This window comes from Nothobranchius furzeri, chromosome 6 (assembly GCF_043380555.1).
Source record: "Nothobranchius furzeri strain GRZ-AD chromosome 6, NfurGRZ-RIMD1, whole genome shotgun sequence".
Classification (NCBI taxonomy): Eukaryota; Metazoa; Chordata; class Actinopteri; order Cyprinodontiformes; family Nothobranchiidae; genus Nothobranchius; species Nothobranchius furzeri.
In genome coordinates, this window is record NC_091746.1 from 73450223 (window position 1) to 73468503 (window position 18281).

The 18281-nt window shown below is 46.8% G+C and overlaps 1 protein-coding gene across 1 annotated transcript; it reads right to left on the reverse strand.

The window, feature by feature from the left end:
• Positions 1-6495: 6495 nt before the first annotated feature.
• On the reverse strand, positions 6496-17728 carry LOC107375098 (ankyrin repeat domain-containing protein SOWAHB). The gene is made up of 6 exons (XM_015943458.3): positions 16447-17728; positions 10534-11163; positions 9911-10138; positions 9176-9546; positions 8456-8643; positions 6496-8206 (listed from the first exon to the last, which is right to left on the reverse strand). Exons 1-6 carry the CDS (start codon positions 17654-17656, stop codon positions 7798-7800), a joined length of 3036 nt encoding a protein of 1011 aa, XP_015798944.3. The 5' UTR covers positions 17657-17728; the 3' UTR covers positions 6496-7797.
• Between the last annotated feature and the right edge of the window lie 553 nt (positions 17729-18281).

The window sequence follows — 18281 nt, forward strand, 5'->3', positions numbered from 1 at the left end:
TTTGTAAAGCCCTGGCCAAAAGATTAGAGAAGGTAACCCCCTTCATAATACACCCTGACCAAACTGGTTTCATTAAGGGTAGACAATCATCCACAAATTCACGCAGATTACTTAATTTGATAGATTTCTCTTACAGTAGAAACATAGAAACTAGTATATTATCTTTAGATGCAGAAAAAGCTTTTGATAGAGTTAACTGGAAGTTCTTATTTGCAACTTTACATAAATTTGGTTTTTGGGAACTTCTTCATAAACTGGCTACAAACATTATACAGTTCACCAACAGCACGTGTCAGGACGAACGACCAAATGTCAGCTAGCTTCTGTCTTCAGAGGGGGACCAGGCTGGGATGCCCACTCTCCCCCTCACTGTTTGCTATCTTTATCGAACCACTAGTGGCAGCAATTAGGCAAACAACAGGTATTAAAGGGATAAAGTGTAAGAAAATAGAACATAAGATCAGTCTTTATGCAGATGATGTTTTACTCTTTCTCCAGAATTCTCAATCCTCTCTCTCCCAAGCAATAGAACTGATAAACTCTTTTTCCAGAGTTTCAGATTACTCTATAAACTGGTTAAAATCCACAGTTCTACCAATTAATTTCTCATTTGTCAATTTGCTTAATACACAATTGGAGTCAGGGAATATCACATACCTGGGAATTAATATCTCTCCCAAGTTAGCAGATCTTACCAAACTAAACTACATCCCACTTTTAAGGAAAGTGGAAGACGATCTTGCAAGATGGAAATCCTTACCAATATCACTCATGGGGAGAGTTGCTACAATTAAAATGATGGTCTTACCCAGAATAAATTACTTATTTTCAATGATCCCAAACAAACCACCAGCTGACTGGTTTAAATCTCTGGACTCCTCAATTACCAAATTCCTTTGGCAGGATAAACCTCCACGAATTAGCTTAAAAACACTTCAGAAGACCAAAGACAGAGGAGGACTGGATTTACCCAACTTTTATTATTATTTCTTAGCCAATAGGCTGCAATATATACCAAGATAGTTGCAAGATAACCCATTAGACGAGTCCTGGTTAGATATAGAACAGACACTTTGCAATACGATAGAGCTTTCAGACTTACCATTTATTAGCCCAAGCATAAGAAAACATGAAAGCTTCAAAAGTATTAGTATCAGCACCTCTCTGACAGCATGGTGGGAGTGTCTTAAAATGACAGAGTCTTCACTAGTACCATGCAGACGCACACCTATCTGAAATAATCCTGACATTTTGCAAAACAACAAAATGATGAACCTTCCGGACTGGAAAAATAAAGGAATCCTATATCTGGAACACATATATGAAGGATTGGACTTCATCCCATTTAATCAAATAGTCTCCCAATTTGGAATAGATAAGAATAGCTTTTTAGAATACCACCAAATTAAATCTGTAGTCAAACAAAAATTTAAGCTCAATAAAATAGAATTACAAACACCACCAAGGGTATTAGACTATTATAATCGCAAACCCCCCAAACTACTGTCTAAAGTATATAAGACACTGTCCAAAATAGACGATAGAATAGTAATCCCTATTGAAAAATGGGAGGTGGATCTATCAGTTAGCTTTGACCAGGACTTCTGGTCCCAAACTTGTTTAAAAACTTTTAAAATGATCAGACACCCCAATTTACAATTAATTCAGTACAAAATTCTACACAGAGTACACTATACAGGTCATCGGATGTTCAAGATGGGGTTTGTGTCGTCTGACACCTGTACACACTGCACAAACAACATTCCTGACAATTACATTCATGCACTGTGGTCCTGCCCACCTGTCCAGGAATTTTGGGGTAGAGTATGTGAGGATCTGTCAAAGTCTCTGAAATGTCATCCCAACTTCCCCCTCTCTTTGTTTACTGGGAAACCTGGACGATGTCCCGATTGAAACATCTGTGGTTCACGTGGTTCTGACTGCCATATGCATCGCTAAGAAAACTATCCTCTTGAATTGGAAAAATAGAGAAAAACTCTGCATTAACCAGTATAGAAATCTTTTGTTAGATCATATTACACTTGATATAGCCTCTGCCTCCACTTCAGATCAATCTCTGGGCTCCTTTGATCGGTTCCATCACATAGCGAGGGTGGGGGACCGTTGATGTTGTCCTGCGGGATGATGTGGGTGGGGGGGTGGAGGGTCTGAGTTTGGAGTATCCGGATGTTCCCTGGAGGTGGGTTCACGGGGGGGGGGGGGGGGGGGGGGGTTCTGGGACTGGGGGGGCCGTTGCCCCCCTCTGGAGGTGCTTGGGTTGCCTCGGGGGGTGGACTACTGGCGGTTGTGAGTGGGGCCCCTTGGAGGTCATGGCGGTGGCCATGGGTCACTGCCCAGCAGCTGCATTGCCCCGGGCGGGTCTAGGTGGGGGCCTGGGGACTCGGGGTGTGGGGGTGGCCGGCCCCGTGTGGGGATCTGGGCGGGGCCTTGAGGGTCGGGTCCTGACAAGTATGCTGCCGGGGAGAAGGCAGGAACAGGCAGCAGTGCCTGACCCGGGTTCAGGGGCCTCAGGTAGACCTTGGCTCCTCTGCTGTCCCATCACAGGGGAGGGGGAGGACCCAACCTTACCTGGATGTCCCATGTCTTATATATTCTGGAAGTTGTGCAAATGCAGGGATGGGAGTAGATATTCTGCTGGGGTGGGGCTGGGTTGCTGCCCTCGGACTCAGTGAGGCTCTGTAATGCTGCTGCTTTGGGCCCTGGCAGGATGGGCTGGGGTCTCCATGCCCTGGGTGGCAATTTGACAACAGAGGTGCCTATTGGAGCCAGTAAGGGAGCTGGCTCCCTGGAGGGCTAAGCCCAACCAGCCATTCCTCCCCATCCCCGCACATTTCTCTCCTCCTGCTCCCTCACATCATCACACAAACATGCACATAGGACCTTGGGGGGTGGACAAGTCAGGGAGTGCGGGTATGGACCCCATTTCTGTGGCAACCTAAATAAATTTAAAAAACATGGGTTTCAATGAGACAGAATCAGGGTCTCCTCCTTCTGAGGCTTGTAGAGAAAGAACCGTAACACTTACAGATAAAATGAAACTCATTCTGAAAAGCTGACAAAAATTCGGTTTGGGTACTCCAAACGGTCTGGGTGTTGGAAAGAGTCGTTTCCAGAAAATGTGAAATTTAAAAGTGTGAGTGGAATCTTCAGATTAGAGTGGTGAGAAACATTTTTTTAATTTAAATATTTTCTAACAAATAAACCGTACGACCACAATGCTTGGAGTACATTCATGATTTATAGCTCAAAACGAAGGTATCTCCGTTAGCTGCAAGCCAGCGTGTGTCTCATTTCAATCCAACTTACGGTTTTCTCAGGACAATGCCAGCATTCAAACAATAATTTCTGATGAATCAGTCACTCTTGACTTCAACATGCAGGCTGAACATGAAAATAGTCTCCTACACCTATCTACTGCATTAGCTTCTGACAGAAAACAGACGGTGAAACTCTAGGATAGAAAATCCTGACAGATCTACGTCACCCTGTCACTAACATTCATGGACTCACCCATCCTGACTCACAACGGGGAAGTCAGTTGGTTTAGCCTCCAGGAAACAGCGGAGAACGTCTCAGCTAATAGAAGCTAACCGTTAGCATTAGCAACTCCGCCACACAGCAGAACTCCTCCAGGCTTGTTATTTGTGGAGATAAAACATCAACGTTGCAGCGCAAATGGTCGTGTTGCTGTTAGCCAATCAGAGGAGAGATGTCCAAGTATCAGGAAATAAGACGCCATGCAGACCCTGTCGTCTGACGCCCAGCTCTGATGCGGCTCATTTCTAGTTCCTGAAACAAGCGCATCAGATTTATATAACAGTATCTGCATGAAGCACTTCAACTGTTCTCACATTAAAGTAATCAAAGTCTCACTCAGACTGCATCCATTTCTCCAAACTGAGGTAATTCACAGAGCTGCAGACAATAGTTAGCCCTACCGAACATACACACACACACACACACACACGTTCTTTTCCAGAGCTCACCAGATTTTGCTGCAGAGACATAATCAAGGGAACCATTTTAATCAGGAATTCCTCCCACGTGTGGTTCTGGTTTTTCAACTCGAAGCGTTTCCAGGACCCAAACCTTTTGTTAAAACTCAGTTTTTGTCTTGTAAAAAATGGAGTTCATGTATCTAAATGCACGGTCTCATGAAACCGACTTTATCTGATCAGAGGGAGTTCACACGGGTCTATTTCAGAGTGAGGGAGCTGAGTTTGCTGCAGCAAAGCCTCCTCAGACGTTCATCAAAGCGCTCCGGTGGAAACCGTGGAGGTGAGTAAATGTTTGGTTTGCAGGTAGAAAACTGGCTCAGCCACTCCAACATGAAGGAACACATCTGGGTTAACCGTGTTTGTCAACCAGCCTGGACGTGTTAAACATGCTCGTGGTCATGTGACCTCAGCAGGACCTCCACATGAACACGGCTTCAGCAGCAGGATAAGTTTAACCAGGTAAGTGGGAGTGGTCAGCTTTAGAATTCAAATTTACAGTTAAATTATTTATCATCTCAGGAACCTCAATGAAGAAAACATCTTTTAAAAACGTTTTTTTCATCTAAAGACTTTAGAGACTAAATTAGATTTAACCGTTAATGTAATTCTGTGTTTTTGTGTAAAAGTGCAGCTTCCTGAACAGCCTCTGTTCAGAGAAATAGTGTTTACAGGACTGGACTAGGCTTGGGCGGTTCTGCCGTAAACAGCCGGGATTTCAAAATGGCAACGTGCCAGTTCCAATAAAACATAAATAAAATCAGAAGCGTTGAATTTTCAGTTTTGCTTCAAATACTTTTAAATGTTTTGTCCAACTTTTGAAGACTTACCATAAGGTTTATGAACGTGATGTCACCGTGTGACAGCGCGGAGGATGGCTCACGCATCAGCTGACCGGCGTTGGGGTTATTCTGCTGGTTTGAAGCGAACTTGGAGAGAGCCGGTAAACACTGATGAGGTCACTTGTGCGAACAAAAGATGACCAAAGACGCAGAGGAGCGAGCCGTAGGTCTGGAGCCTGGTATTAAACGACAACACGCTGCCAGCCTTCCCCAGATGTCACGACTAGCACCAGAGAACCCGCATGTCGGTGCCACAAGCCCATCGGAGCGGTTTTCAGCAGTCGGAGGTCGAAGCCGGAAAAAGCAAACCTGCTGGTGTTTTAGGCCAAAAATCTTTTTGTAAACTGCGTTTTTAAAAAGGTCTTGTTCTGTGTGCTGTTGTTTTATTCGGTTTCGTGGGCGACGGTGGCACAGGAGTTAAGAGCTCGCCCCGTAATCGGAAGGTTGCAGGTTCGAGCCCCGCTTAGTCTGTCGCTGTTGTGTCCTTGAGCAAGACACTTTACCCACCTTGCCTGCTGGTGGTGGTCGGAGGGACCGGTGGCGCCAGAGCTCGGCAGCCTCGCCTCTGTCAGTGAGCCCCAGGGCAGCTGTGGCTACACGGTAGCTCATCCCCACCAGTGTGTGAATGGGTGAATGACTAATTGTGTTGTAAAGCACCTTGGGGGGTTCCAGATGGTATTAAAATGTGAATACCGCCCAAGCCTAGACGACACAACTGAAACCATGCAGGGGTTTGGTTGTGTGTGTATTATAGGTGGTCTGTATTTGTATAGTGCCCTCTCAGGTTCTACAACCCCCCAAGGCTCTTTACAACACAGTCAGCTACGATGTGGCCACAGCTGCCCTGAGGCGCGCTGATGGAGGAGAGGCCTGCTGATCACAGGCACCACCGGTCCCACCACCAGCAGGCAAGGCGGGTTAAGTGTCTTGCCCAAGGATACAGCAGCATTCTCTGATCGGAACCAGGATCGAACCTGCAACCTCCTGATGACCGGATGACTACCTCCAGAGCTACTGCCGTCCCCACTTTATATAAAACGTGTAACGGATCAAAGGTCAAGTTTTCATCAGCGTGACCAGAAAGCAACAAACACACCATCTGTCTGAGACCTCTGCTCCAGTCCTCGGTCGGGTCTCACGCGGCCAGAACTCCTGCATCCTCACTGAATGTTCACCTGCTGCCAGATAGACTCCGCCCCCAACAGGTGCAGCTTTAATGAGCCAATCAGTGCGTCTCACCTCTATTGCCTCCCGTTAGGGGTGGGCAATAGAAACGATATAAGGTAGAAACGATATAAAATTGGGTAATGATAAGAGTTTTTGGCTATATCGCAATACCGCGATAACACATGACGTCACTAAGATGCTGATACTGGGACAACAGAATGGCCGTGACTGCAAGCATGGAGTGGGCGGAGGAGGAGGCCCATATGCCTCAAGTGGCATTTGCCACATGAGGATGTTTAAAAGCACGTCATGTTGACATTTATAAACAGAGGAAAAAATATATCGCAGTATATATCGTTACCGCACGTGCTTCAGATTATATCACAATATAGAGTTGAGGCCAGATCGCCCAGCCCTACCTCCCGTTTCCTCAGGAGTTTTATTTAAAAAAAAACTATTCTCCAAACAGATCCACTCAAACAGTTTATTAAAGTCAGAAAAAACAAAACTTGAAACAGTACGATAAGCTAAACTTTTGGTATTAAAATACTATACAGGTGTGTTGCAGCACCAATCCCAGTAAACCTGCCGTGTACGCTCTACTGGCGTTCAGCTTCCTGTTCCTCCGTCAGATGCTAATCAGACATTTAGACGTTTGACCTTTTCTGAAACAAGTCGTCTCTTAGCAACAACCTGAACAGCCTCAGTCCAGAGAATTTGAGTTCACAGGACTGATGAGCTAACGGCTAGTCTGAATAAAACCCCAGTAGGTTGCTGGGGTTTTAAATCTCCTGCATTTATTTCTTATTTAATCTGACATAACAAGATGAGTTCAGCAGAAACAGAAATGGAACCCGGCCGGATTTGGACCCTGGAAGCTGCTTTATTCAAACTAGTCCTGCAAACGCCGTTTTCCTGCACCGAGGCTGCTCAGGAAGCTGTTTCATGACTAAAATAAGATTTATAAGTTTTACCCAAAAAACGCTCTGAAATATTAATTTATTGCATTAAAAAAATCTCAGTGAGTTAATAAAGAACTGGATTCGAATTCAGATAATCAGTAAAATTAGCTGCTAATTCAGATGAGTTCCTTCTTTAAAAAGTATTTTTTTATAGAACAAAACTTTTAGACACGGGTCTGGCTGACCGAGTCACTACGTTAGAAATAAAATAATCAAGACGTTTATTCTATTAGGTAGACTTTTAATGTGAGGGTCTACTGCAATAAAGAATATTTAAATATTAAAACTTAGTTATATATAACAAAGTATTTAATATTATTTAAGTGGTTATGTTATTTTGTGGTTATTATCTTTAATTTGATAAATCATTTACAATCATTAGCTTTTCATTAGGTCTATTAGATCAGTTCGTAGTTAATAAGTAGAAAAAACGTTTGAGAAACTCATCAGAAAAAATTTATGTTTCAATGAAAATTAGTTATTTTGGTGAAATCTAAAAGAACGTCGGAACGTTAAAGCTTTAAGTCAATAATAAGCAGTAATTCACATAAATTAACCCATAAACTAACAAACATGAACAAATGTTAAGAAGTGACCAGTGACTGGTGTTTTCCTGACTTTCCATCCTGGTTGGATGATGACATAAGTCATCAGGATAATGAACACTTAAAGGACTCTTTGTAAACAGGAAGTGATTTTTGAGATGCATCAAAGAGGAGACCCGAGTCCAGCCCAATAGAAAAGGCAGATTCCTGTGAAAAGGGCTCCAGAGTTTGATGAACGGATGAATCCTGAATCGGAATGATGCTCCTAAAAATGCGTCAGCGCCTTGTTTTTGAGGAACGCTGCGATGGAGGTAGACCTTTTGACCTTTGTGCTCTGCTTCAGACCCGAGGAGGCTGAGGAGAAGTGATGCTGGAGACGGCGACGCTGCTGCGGCGGCGGGGGCGGCGGCGCTGACCAGCTCGAGTCTTCTGTGGTGCCGCCATACCGCCGCGGCGCTTTCAGCAGCTCCAGCATGTCAGGCGAACTGTTGCTCAGATACTGCCAGGGCTTCTTGCCTGCCGTGTCCCTGAGCGTCACGTTAGCTTTGAACGAGGAAACGAGTAACCGGATGACGTTTTTGTGTCCGTGGATGGCGGCGACGTGGAGGGGCGTCTGACCAGCCCTCGACTTGGCGTTTATGTTGAAGTTCATGCCGACCTTTTCCACTCCGTACCTGGAAGCAGAGAAACAGGAAGTGGGTAAAGAGGTTATTACTCTGGGGAGGCGGGGGTGAGCACGCGTGTTCCACATGCAGGAGGATCAAATGTCTAATCCGGCTGAAAATGAAGCAACCTGCAGATTCTGGCACCTCCGACTGAAACTGTTTAGACTCGAAGTGAAACCGGTCTGAGAGCGCCGCCCAAACCCGACCGTCCCGTTCTACAGAAAGCCTTCACCGTCACCAGCAGCAGCAGCAGCTCACCACAGGGTGTTGAGGACCCGGTGGTCCCCGTGTTTGGCGATCCAGTGCAGCACGGTGAAGCCGGAGATGAAGTCCGGTTTGTTAAGGAGGTCCTTGTCCTCTCTGAAGAGGGAGTAGATGTCCGTCCAGGCCCCCGCCGCTGCCTTCACCATCCAGGCGTGCTCCCTGGCATCCAGAGGGACCTGCGACTGATGGCAGCAACAGTGATCAGTGTTACTTTACAGAGATGAGCTCTAGCCCAATGAGATAGTGGGCTCAAATCTGCCAGTTTAGCAAAACCTGCTAAGTTGTTCTGTTCAACATCATAAACCTGATTTTTATTGCAGCCAAAAATCTCACTTATTATGAAAACCGGGCTAAAAAACAAAAACATGAACTTTGTACTTCTGGAACGTTACATCAAGGCTTCAAATTTCACACCTTTGAGCCTGATCCTGTCCATGAATGCACCTTTGCCAAGCAGTATTAAAACTCCCGCGTTTTTAACGGTCATTGAACTACCCGTCGCTGAGCACCAAATCGCTATAGCAACAACCCATCTAAGCTAATCAGAAATGGAAAGTTTAATAAGTTATTTGCAGCCTTTTAAAGGGAATCTGGTGAAATTCGGTATCGGTCCTCAGAACCAGAATCGTGCTAAGTATGAAGTGGGTTCTGGGCCCTCTGGGCTGCCAGACGGTGGCTCAGCATTTCTGGTTTAACGAGGCGCTTCAGACTCGCCTCTTCGTGATGAGAGGAGATGGAGGTGAGACTCCTCCTCACATGTCTTCTGTCCTCCCCGCCCATCTGGACAGACGAGCTGTAGAAGTTGGAAGTGGGTTGAGATGAGAGGGAGGATGCCGACCGGTTTAAGGAGAGGCTGAGAGAGGAGGAGATCCGGTGGAGGCGGTTCAGCCGGGCTGCATCGTTCCCTCCGCCGACGCCTTCGTCCTGGAGGATCTGGTCCAGGTCGGTACTGAGGCTGCGACACATCCGGCCCATGAGCCGAGTGCTGAGTCGCCGGACCACCGCCGAGTGCAGCTGGACCTGAGGGGAGGAGGAGACGGAGCCGTCGCTCGACTCCGCCCCCTCTGGGTCATCGAGCAGATCACCTGTAGGACAAGTCCACAAATCAGACATGAAGTACAACTCGTCCCCTGCTCAGTAAGAGGATTGTGCTCGTTACTTGAGCCGACCAGCTCAGTGGACTAGAGGTACGTGTCCTCACTGAGGCTGGGAGGTTGTGGGTTCAAATCCACGATCGGGTCAAAGACCCAAAGCCTACCCGTTTGACACCCAGCATTAAGGGGTTGGACTGGGGGGGTTAAACCACAAAACGGTTCCCGAGCGCGGCCGTGTCTGCAGCTCACCGCTCCCCCAGGGGGCGGGCTGAGAGCGGAGGACACGTCACACACCGGTGTGTGATGGTGACTAACGGAACTTTAAGATCAGAACGAGTGTGGGTCCGGATCCTACCTGTGGAGTGGCGCCACGGCGCTTCAGGTGGATAAGGCTGGTCGTCATGGAGACAGTCAGTAGAGTGATACAGCGGTGACAACCGACCCGTCTTCTGCTGGTCGTCGAACAGATCCCCCGTGGAGCGATGCCACGGCACGATGGTTCTGCGAAGAGCTGAACGTTCGTTTTCCGATCTTTTAGACCTCTGCAGAGCTTCCTGGATTTTCTCCACACCAGCAGACGCGTCTGTCACAGGAAGTCAGAGATTACAGTTAACATCATCCATGAAATTTAATTTTAAAATGGATTTCCTGATATTTAGACATCTCTCCCCTGATTGGCTGACAGCAACACGACTCTACCACTAACTGTTGACGTTTTATCTCCACAAATAACACACGCCTGGAGGAGTTCTGCTTTGTGGTGGAGTTGCTAATGCTAATGGTTAGCTTCTACTGGCCGAGAAGCGCTCTGCTCTCTCCCGGATGCTAAACAAACAACAGCCATGCTAATCAACAGTGTGACATCGATCTGACTGGTATTTCCAATCCGAGCATTTCCCAGTCTGTTCCCAGTTGGCGGCTCATGCAGGAAATAGGGGTAGAAAACTATTTTCAGGTGAGGTTCTGGTGAAGAGTTACCTGTTCGGGTCGAGAGCCCCTCAGAGCTGCAGGACCTCCCTGAGGTTCTGGTCGGAGGCCAGGCGGTGCTGTAGAACTGATCATTAGAGGAAAGCGAGTAGATGCTGCTGGACGGCAGCTTCTGGTTCTGGTTGGATCCCTGTATGGAGAACGCTGGTTCTGGGTCTGGGATGGACCTCACCTCCACAGGAACAGAATCAGGTTCTGAGCTGACCTCTGAGGGACCTAGAGGGGTCGGGTCCTGCTGGATGCAAATCTGTGGAACTGGTCTTCCTGAGGAAGAGGAGGGAGATGAAGGTGACCCGATGCTGGTGAAGGATGGAGAAATGGACCTATCTGTGACAAAAAGGGGGACACTCTGAGTCCACTGTCCTCCTGGGACCTCCTCCTCCTCTTCATCACCACCACCATCATCCTGAGAGAGCGCCGATTTGTAGGTTGGCCTTGATCTGGAGCAACGACCAGCAGGATCCTGCTGAGGAGGAGGAAGAGGAGGTTCCTGATGAAGAGGAGGCTGTCTGAGAGAAGAAGGCTCCTGACTAGGAGGAGGTTCCTGTTTCAGAGGAAGCTTCAGATGAAGAGGAAAGTCACTGCGAAGAAGAGGCTCCTCCTGACGGAGATTGGTCCTGGCTGTCAAAACAATAAGAAACGCTTAGAGAACAGGAGTCTCCATGGCGACATGCCCTCCTTAGTTTAGTTAGGTTTAAGTCACGGCTGCTCAACATATCGTAAATATATCGTTATCGCAGTATCAGCATGCACAATATGCATATCGCAAAGAACAGATAAACATCGCAATGATGCATTCTGTCAATCAAATGAAAGCATGATATTTTTTAACACATCAAACAGAGCTCTTCACTCATTTGGCCAATCGGGTGGGTTCTCATGGGTCAGACGCCCGCCCCCGAGGCGGACGGCACCTAATTTTGATGGTTAGCAAACACCCGAGTTAGCTTCGTTAGCTCTTTCTGCTGATTCTGCTTTTCCCGGGATCCACTGATCACCTTTTCTTGTTCATTTTCTTTTTCCCGTTCCTCACATCATTTGCTGTTGTCTTTTTTACGATTTTTTTTATTTCTTTGTTTTTGATTATTTTTGTTCCTGAGTTAAGTTTTTATTTATCGCAAGTAATATCGTCATCGCAATATTAATCATTGTTAGCTCATGTAAATACAGTGGTGAGGTCGTTTCTTTAACCTGAAAAGACTATCCAGGATCAGGCCTCTGCTGTCCAGAGCTCATCAGGAGTCTGTGTTGCATGCCTTCGTCCTGTCTCGGCTGGACTACTGCAACGCTCTGTATGCTGGTCTGGCCCAGTGCACGGTTGCACGGCTCCAGTTTGTGCAGAACTCAGTGGCTAGATTCCTGACAGGTACTAGGTGTCGAGAGCACATTACCCCAGTGCTGGCTGATCTGCACTGGCTCCCGGTAAAATATCGAGCTCAGTTTAAAATCTTAACTCTCGTTTATAAGGCCCTCCAGGGCAGTGCCCCCTCGTACATTACTGCTCTTTTGAACAGGTATGCTACATCTCGGTCTCTTCGCTCAGCCGAGCAGGAACTTCTGGTGGTTCCCCGGTCAAAATTTCGATCGAGGGGTAGTCGTGCTTTTTCTATTTTGGCTCCAACTCTGTGGAACGAATTGCCACTGAGCATTAGGCAGGCACCATCCCTTCAAGTCTTTAAGACGCGTTTAAAGACAAATTTTTATCTGATTGCGTTTCAGCGCTAGGGTCATTTGAATTGCCCTAACTTTATGGTTTTAACTATTCTTCTTTTTAAACCGGATGCTTGATTTTATTTTGTCCGACATTATTTTTTTTTATCGATTGGTCTTATTCCAATATCTCTTATCTGTAATGCTGTATGCTTGATATTTTATGATTTTATATTTTTATCCTGCTTTTATGCCCATGTATTGGGAATGTTTTTCTTTTAATGATGTTGTTCAGCACCTTGGGCTTCGGATAATGTTGTAGAAGGTGCTATACAAATAAAATTTGATTGATTGATTGATTATGGAACATCGCAGGTTTTCCTAGTATCGTGCAGCCCTAGTTTGATTGTACAAGGACAGAATGTAGCACGTAACCCTCGCCGGGGTTTTCGGCCACAGGCTGATCGTAAACTTGGACCTTCGGAGACAATCGTTAGCAGCATTTATAACCGTTGGCTGCTCCTCCGGCTGGAGCTCCTGTGCTGCTGGCTTTTACGATCCGTCTGCTCACCAGACAAAGACCACGTAGACATGAGAATGTCCGTTTTATAACAGAGAAGTCTGTAAAGTCATAAAAACTCAGGAGATTGTACTTCTCCCGTGTTTTACAGCGGTGACGCTTCACTGGTTTTTGCTCCAGGACGTTTAGGGCTTGGTCTTAAAGCAGACCGGGTTGCTTGGCTCCAACAGTTACACGGCAAGTAGGTGAGACAAAGGCATAGCATGCAGGTACAGCTACAGGTAAGTATGGAAGCAGTCGAGGTTGGCCCTAAAGGTTCTGGACACTTTTCTGTTGTGGGACTCAAATGTAAGGTGCAAATCCAAAACAACACCCAGACATTTAAAATCGGTACTTGTTGGATTTCCTTCTGGTCGTGAAGACAGTGACGTCAGAAATTTAGCGTTTGATCTAGGGCTGCACGATATTAGGAAAACCTGCGATATTCGATAACAGTGACTAATATTGCAATGACGATATTACTTGCGATAAATAAAAACTTAACTCAGGAACAAAAATAATCAAAAACAAAGAATTAAATTGTGAGGAACGGGAAACAGAAAGTGAACAAGAAAAGGTGATCAGTGGATCCCGGGAAAAGCAGAATCAGCAGAAAGAGCTAACGAAGCTAACTCGGGTGTTTGCTAACCGTCAAAATGAAGTGATGTCCGCCTCGGGGGCGGGCGTCTAACCTAAGAGAACCCACCCAGTTGGCCAAATGGGTGAAGAGCTCTGATGTGTTAAAAAACATCATGCTTTCATTTGATTGACAGAATGCATCATTGCGATATTTACCTGTTCTTTGCGATATGCATATTGTGCATGCTGATATTGCGATAACAATATATTTACGATATATTGTGCAGCCCTAGTTTGATGTACAACACATGGAGATGGTTTTGCTGGGGTTTAGGGTCAAAGGGTTATTCTGGAACCAGCGAGACACTCCCACCTGTTCCTCCAGTAACTTTGCAGCCTGTTGAGGTTACATGGATAACGGCAGCAGACATTTGGCACTGGACCCTTTTACAACTGTTGGGTAAGTCATTGGTGTGTAGACAAAACAGTAATGGACCTAGGATGGAGCCTTGTGGAACTCCTATTGTAGTTAACGTCTGATTTAACTCCATTAACTTACCACAATGTTCTGTGTTTTCGTTAGTAGTTAAAAGCGGTCTGTGAAGATTTTAATTGGCCGAGTTAATGCAGGAGCATCTCGTGATTCATCGAGTCAAACAAAAGCTTTTATCAGATGTAAGAAAACTGCTCCACCTACAGGATCCTGGCATTCGTGTACGTTTAAATAAATCCACATGTAGACACTTTTATTTATTATTGTTGTTAATAATATCACAGCAAACGCTGATGTAATAAAAGAAACACACACACACACACACACACACCACCCCCACTTCCCTCTCATGGTGACCACACTCTCCTTGCTGTTATTTGGAATAACTTCATGTCGTTACAGCAAGTTGAGGGCGTGGCGATGTTGAGTATCTGCTGCAGCACTGGGGAGCACACCAGGATTGCACGGGGTTCTCCTCCATTTGGTCTCCCCCAGGGTTGTGACCAGGGGGCTCTGCTTCATTCATCATCCGGTCCTCATCATCCGAAAGGTTTCTGGATGCTGTTGTGGGCTTGCACAGCTGGGGGGAGGTTGGCTGCTGGGTTGGCTTGGTGGCTCCTTGGTGTGGGCACTGGGGAGCCGAGGTGGCCCTGCTCCTGGCTGGCCTGCTTCAGGGGTGGAGGTGGTGTGCTGGGCTAAAGGCTCCTGGCTGTGGCGTCCCTCAGTGGCTTGCGACAATCCCCTGGGAGCCCTGGAGGGTGTCCCGTCCTCGGGCTCCTGGCTGCCAGAGCATGAGTGCCCCCCCCCCCCTCCCCCCTGTAGTTGGAGCAGTTTTCTTCCATCTGATAAAAGCTTTTGTTTGACCCAGGCTGTGTCCCACCTCACAAACCAGAAACTTCTGGTGTCACACCCAGCCAGACCACTTAGTAATATGTACTCAGCCTAGACCCCCCCCCCCACACACACACACACAGAAGTACATTTTAACACAATCATGGACACCATCTTGTGTCATGGCTGGTTTTTGTGGCTTGTTTGTTTCTAACAACGACCAGCAGCAACAGCAGGAGGCCCTCTGCTTCAGGAAAGCGAGGGAACTTTTCAAAATAAAACAACAAAGAGCATGTTCTATGGAACCAAATTTGGGTCAATTTTACATGCAACAAAACAGACAAATGAGCCTGTTTGTAACACAAACGTTTCATCACACCGACGGGTTGTTTTGGTATGAAGTCTACTGGGCCACAAACGCCATAAACTGCACGACGGGAGAAGTATCTCACGTGCTTCTAGCCGTGAAATCGAGACCGTCGGATGCTGAATGGTGGGTGGAATGTTACTGGTGCAGAATGGGAACCGGACGGACTATTGTCTGCTACAACATTCCGATCAGGAATGGTAGAAAAAACAGCATCGTGGACCAAATTAAACCTTCTCATTTCTGAGTTTCAGTTTGGCCGATCACCGTTTATCAAGGAACTCAGTCCAAGATGGCTGCCGCAGCTAACCGGTGTCGGTACAGGATCGGCTCGGGGTCCTTCGACTGCCGATGACGTCAGAGTAGTTGATTGGCTGAACATGAAGCTTACGGAATTATCATGTTATGATTCTGATTGGTCAGAACAAACTTGCGGTCGTAGTCTTAGCGGTTGTAGTCCTGTAGTCCAAAAATCAACACTTATTGGAGAAAATGTGTTTGAATTTCTAAAGGAAATGTAAAATATAAGCAAATGATAAACGGTGACCCTCAGAAGCTCTTGATGTTGATGAAACGGGGCAAAATAAAATATAAGAACTTTCTTGAAAGACACCAAGCGACATTTAGAGTCAAAGAATGTATTTAGATAACAACTAAGGAAATATACAGACGAACTCCACATGAATACTAACAGATGTGGCTTCACATATAAGAACTGTTTGTTTGTCAGTCCGATGTTGGTTTTATGCAGTTTCACATTCTTTACTAAACAAAGATATTATGGTGTTTTATTAACAAATTACAATTATAAAGAAAACATTTTTGTTAACAAACAAGAATTTATTAACTAAACTGCTGATGTCTTTCCTAAACGTGTGTGTGAAAGCCGAGTAGGTTTACAGTCATGTGACGTCATCGGCAGTCGAAGGACCCCGAGCCGATCCGGCACCGACACCGGCCTTGTTGAAAAACACGGAAATTCAAATAACTCAGATGAACAGAAATTGCGATAATTCATGAGGTATTAACTACGTGTGATACACAACACGCTCCTGAGCGCTGAGAAAGTGCGTAAGATCGTTATTTTCGAGATTGGACCTGTGTGTTTGACATGACGGGTCGTAATGCTGATCGAGTCATCTGGAACTCAGATATCTGATTTTCTCCAAGTTCCTAAACGCAACATTGCTGTTTGCCGTAGAAGTGTTTACGTACAGATTGAGAACTTTTAAAGATAAGATTAAATAATAAAATATTCTATCAGCGTCAGTTCCTGATTAATCGGGATCGGCGGGTAAAGCTGTGTGGAAATCGTTAATCAGTATCGGCCCGCCAAACCAGAACCGGTGCATCTCTGATTTCTGATTCACGTCCGGTTTCTCTTCTACAAGAACGGACTCAGGTGAGGTTCTGGTGAAGTGTTACCTGTTTGGGTCGAGAGCCCCTCGGAGATGCTGTTCCTCCCTGAGGTTCTGGTCGGTGGCCAGGCGGTGCTGTAGAACTGATCATTAGAGGAAAGCGAGTAGATGCTGCTGGACAGCAGCTTCTGGTTCTGGTTGGATCCCTGTATGGAGAACGCTGGTTCTGGGTCTGGGATGGACCTCACCTCCACAGGAACAGAATCAGCTTCAGGTTCTGAGCTGACCTCTGAGGGACCTAGAGGGGTCGGGTCCTCCTGGATGCAAATCTGTGGTCTCCTAGAAGAGGAGGGAGATGAAGGCAACTCTGTGGTGTTGAGTGACGACGGAGAAATGGAACCATCGGAGAGGGTCCACTGTCCTCCTGGTGCACTGCGTTTTACCGGGACCTCCTCCACCTCCTCCTCGTCCTCTTCATCATCACCATCCTGAGAAACAGCCGATTTGTAGCTCGGCCTGTATCTGAAGCGACGGCGAGCAGGAACCTGCTGAGGATGAAGAAGAGGCTCCTGATCCTGGTGGGAAGAAGATGCCTGATGAAGAGGAGGAACTTGATGAAGAGGAGGAACTTGATGAAGAGGAGGTCCCTGATGAAGAGGAGCTGCCTGGAGAAAAGGAGGCAACCGCTGAGGAGGGGGGACCCTGGGAGGAGGTCCCTGCTGAAGGTGCTCCTGATGAGGAGGACCTCGTCCTCTGTGGGGTTCTGGATCCTGGAGTCTGGGACCAGGACGGGGTCCAGGATCAGATCTCTGCGGTCCCACCTCGACGCTCTGAGCAGGACCAGGAGGCTGGGACAGACCTGCGACCTGACTCCTTACAGGGACCGGTCTAATTCCTGGTTCCAGACTGGTGTTTACGAGTTTCTGTGTCGTCTCCGTCGGGTTGGTCGTCGTCACCTTGAGCCCAGCCGCCGGTAGGACCGTTTCCCTCCCGGTTTCGCTCGGCAGGGCGGGGTTCACCACGGAGGGCTCCGGAGGGTCCGGTCCAGCTCCGGGTCCTCTGAACTTCTTCCTGAGGAACACGTGAGACACCCCGTCCACCTGCTTGACGATGGCTAAGGCGTTAACGAACTTTTTAAAGAGCTCTCGGTTCCGGTCCCGGTTCGCGGGGTCCTGCAGGAACGGCCTGAAGTGGAGCAGCAGGTCGGCGTTTCTCACCGAACCTCCGCTGCTCCGGAGGAACAACAGAACCGAGTCCTGGGTGAAATCTGTGGCCATGGTTCCGTCTGCTGGCTGCGTCTCAAAGGTCGGACAGCAGTTTCTGTCAGACGACAATAAGCCCCGCCCACCGCAGGTACTTAACCCACACGCACCTGCATTCCAGCAGCTAACCCGGATGTTCAATTCAATTCAAGTTTATTTATAAAATCACGACAAGAGTCTCGAGGACCTTCACACAGTAAATATTCCAATACAGGTCAGGTCATTAAGCCAATCAGTAAAAAGTTTCTATATGAGGAACCCAGCAGGTCGCATCGAGTCACTGACTAGTGACTAGAGCCTTTACAGCAATCCTCGTAGAAACCTCCAGAAGATCCTGGCTCAGCAGCCACCATGACTCACTGGGGATGGAGAACACACACACACACACACACACACACACACACACACACACACACACACACACACACACACACACACACAGTAGTGTTTCTATGGTTACATTGTGAACACACACACACACACACACACACACACACACAAAGTAGTGTTTCTATGGTTACATTGTGATTTCTTAGTAAATATTGTATTTGATGAGAGATAAACTTTATTTTATTTATCCTAGTGGATCTATAATTAAACGGGTAAACTAGTAGTAGCACATCCAACATCAAGGAATCAA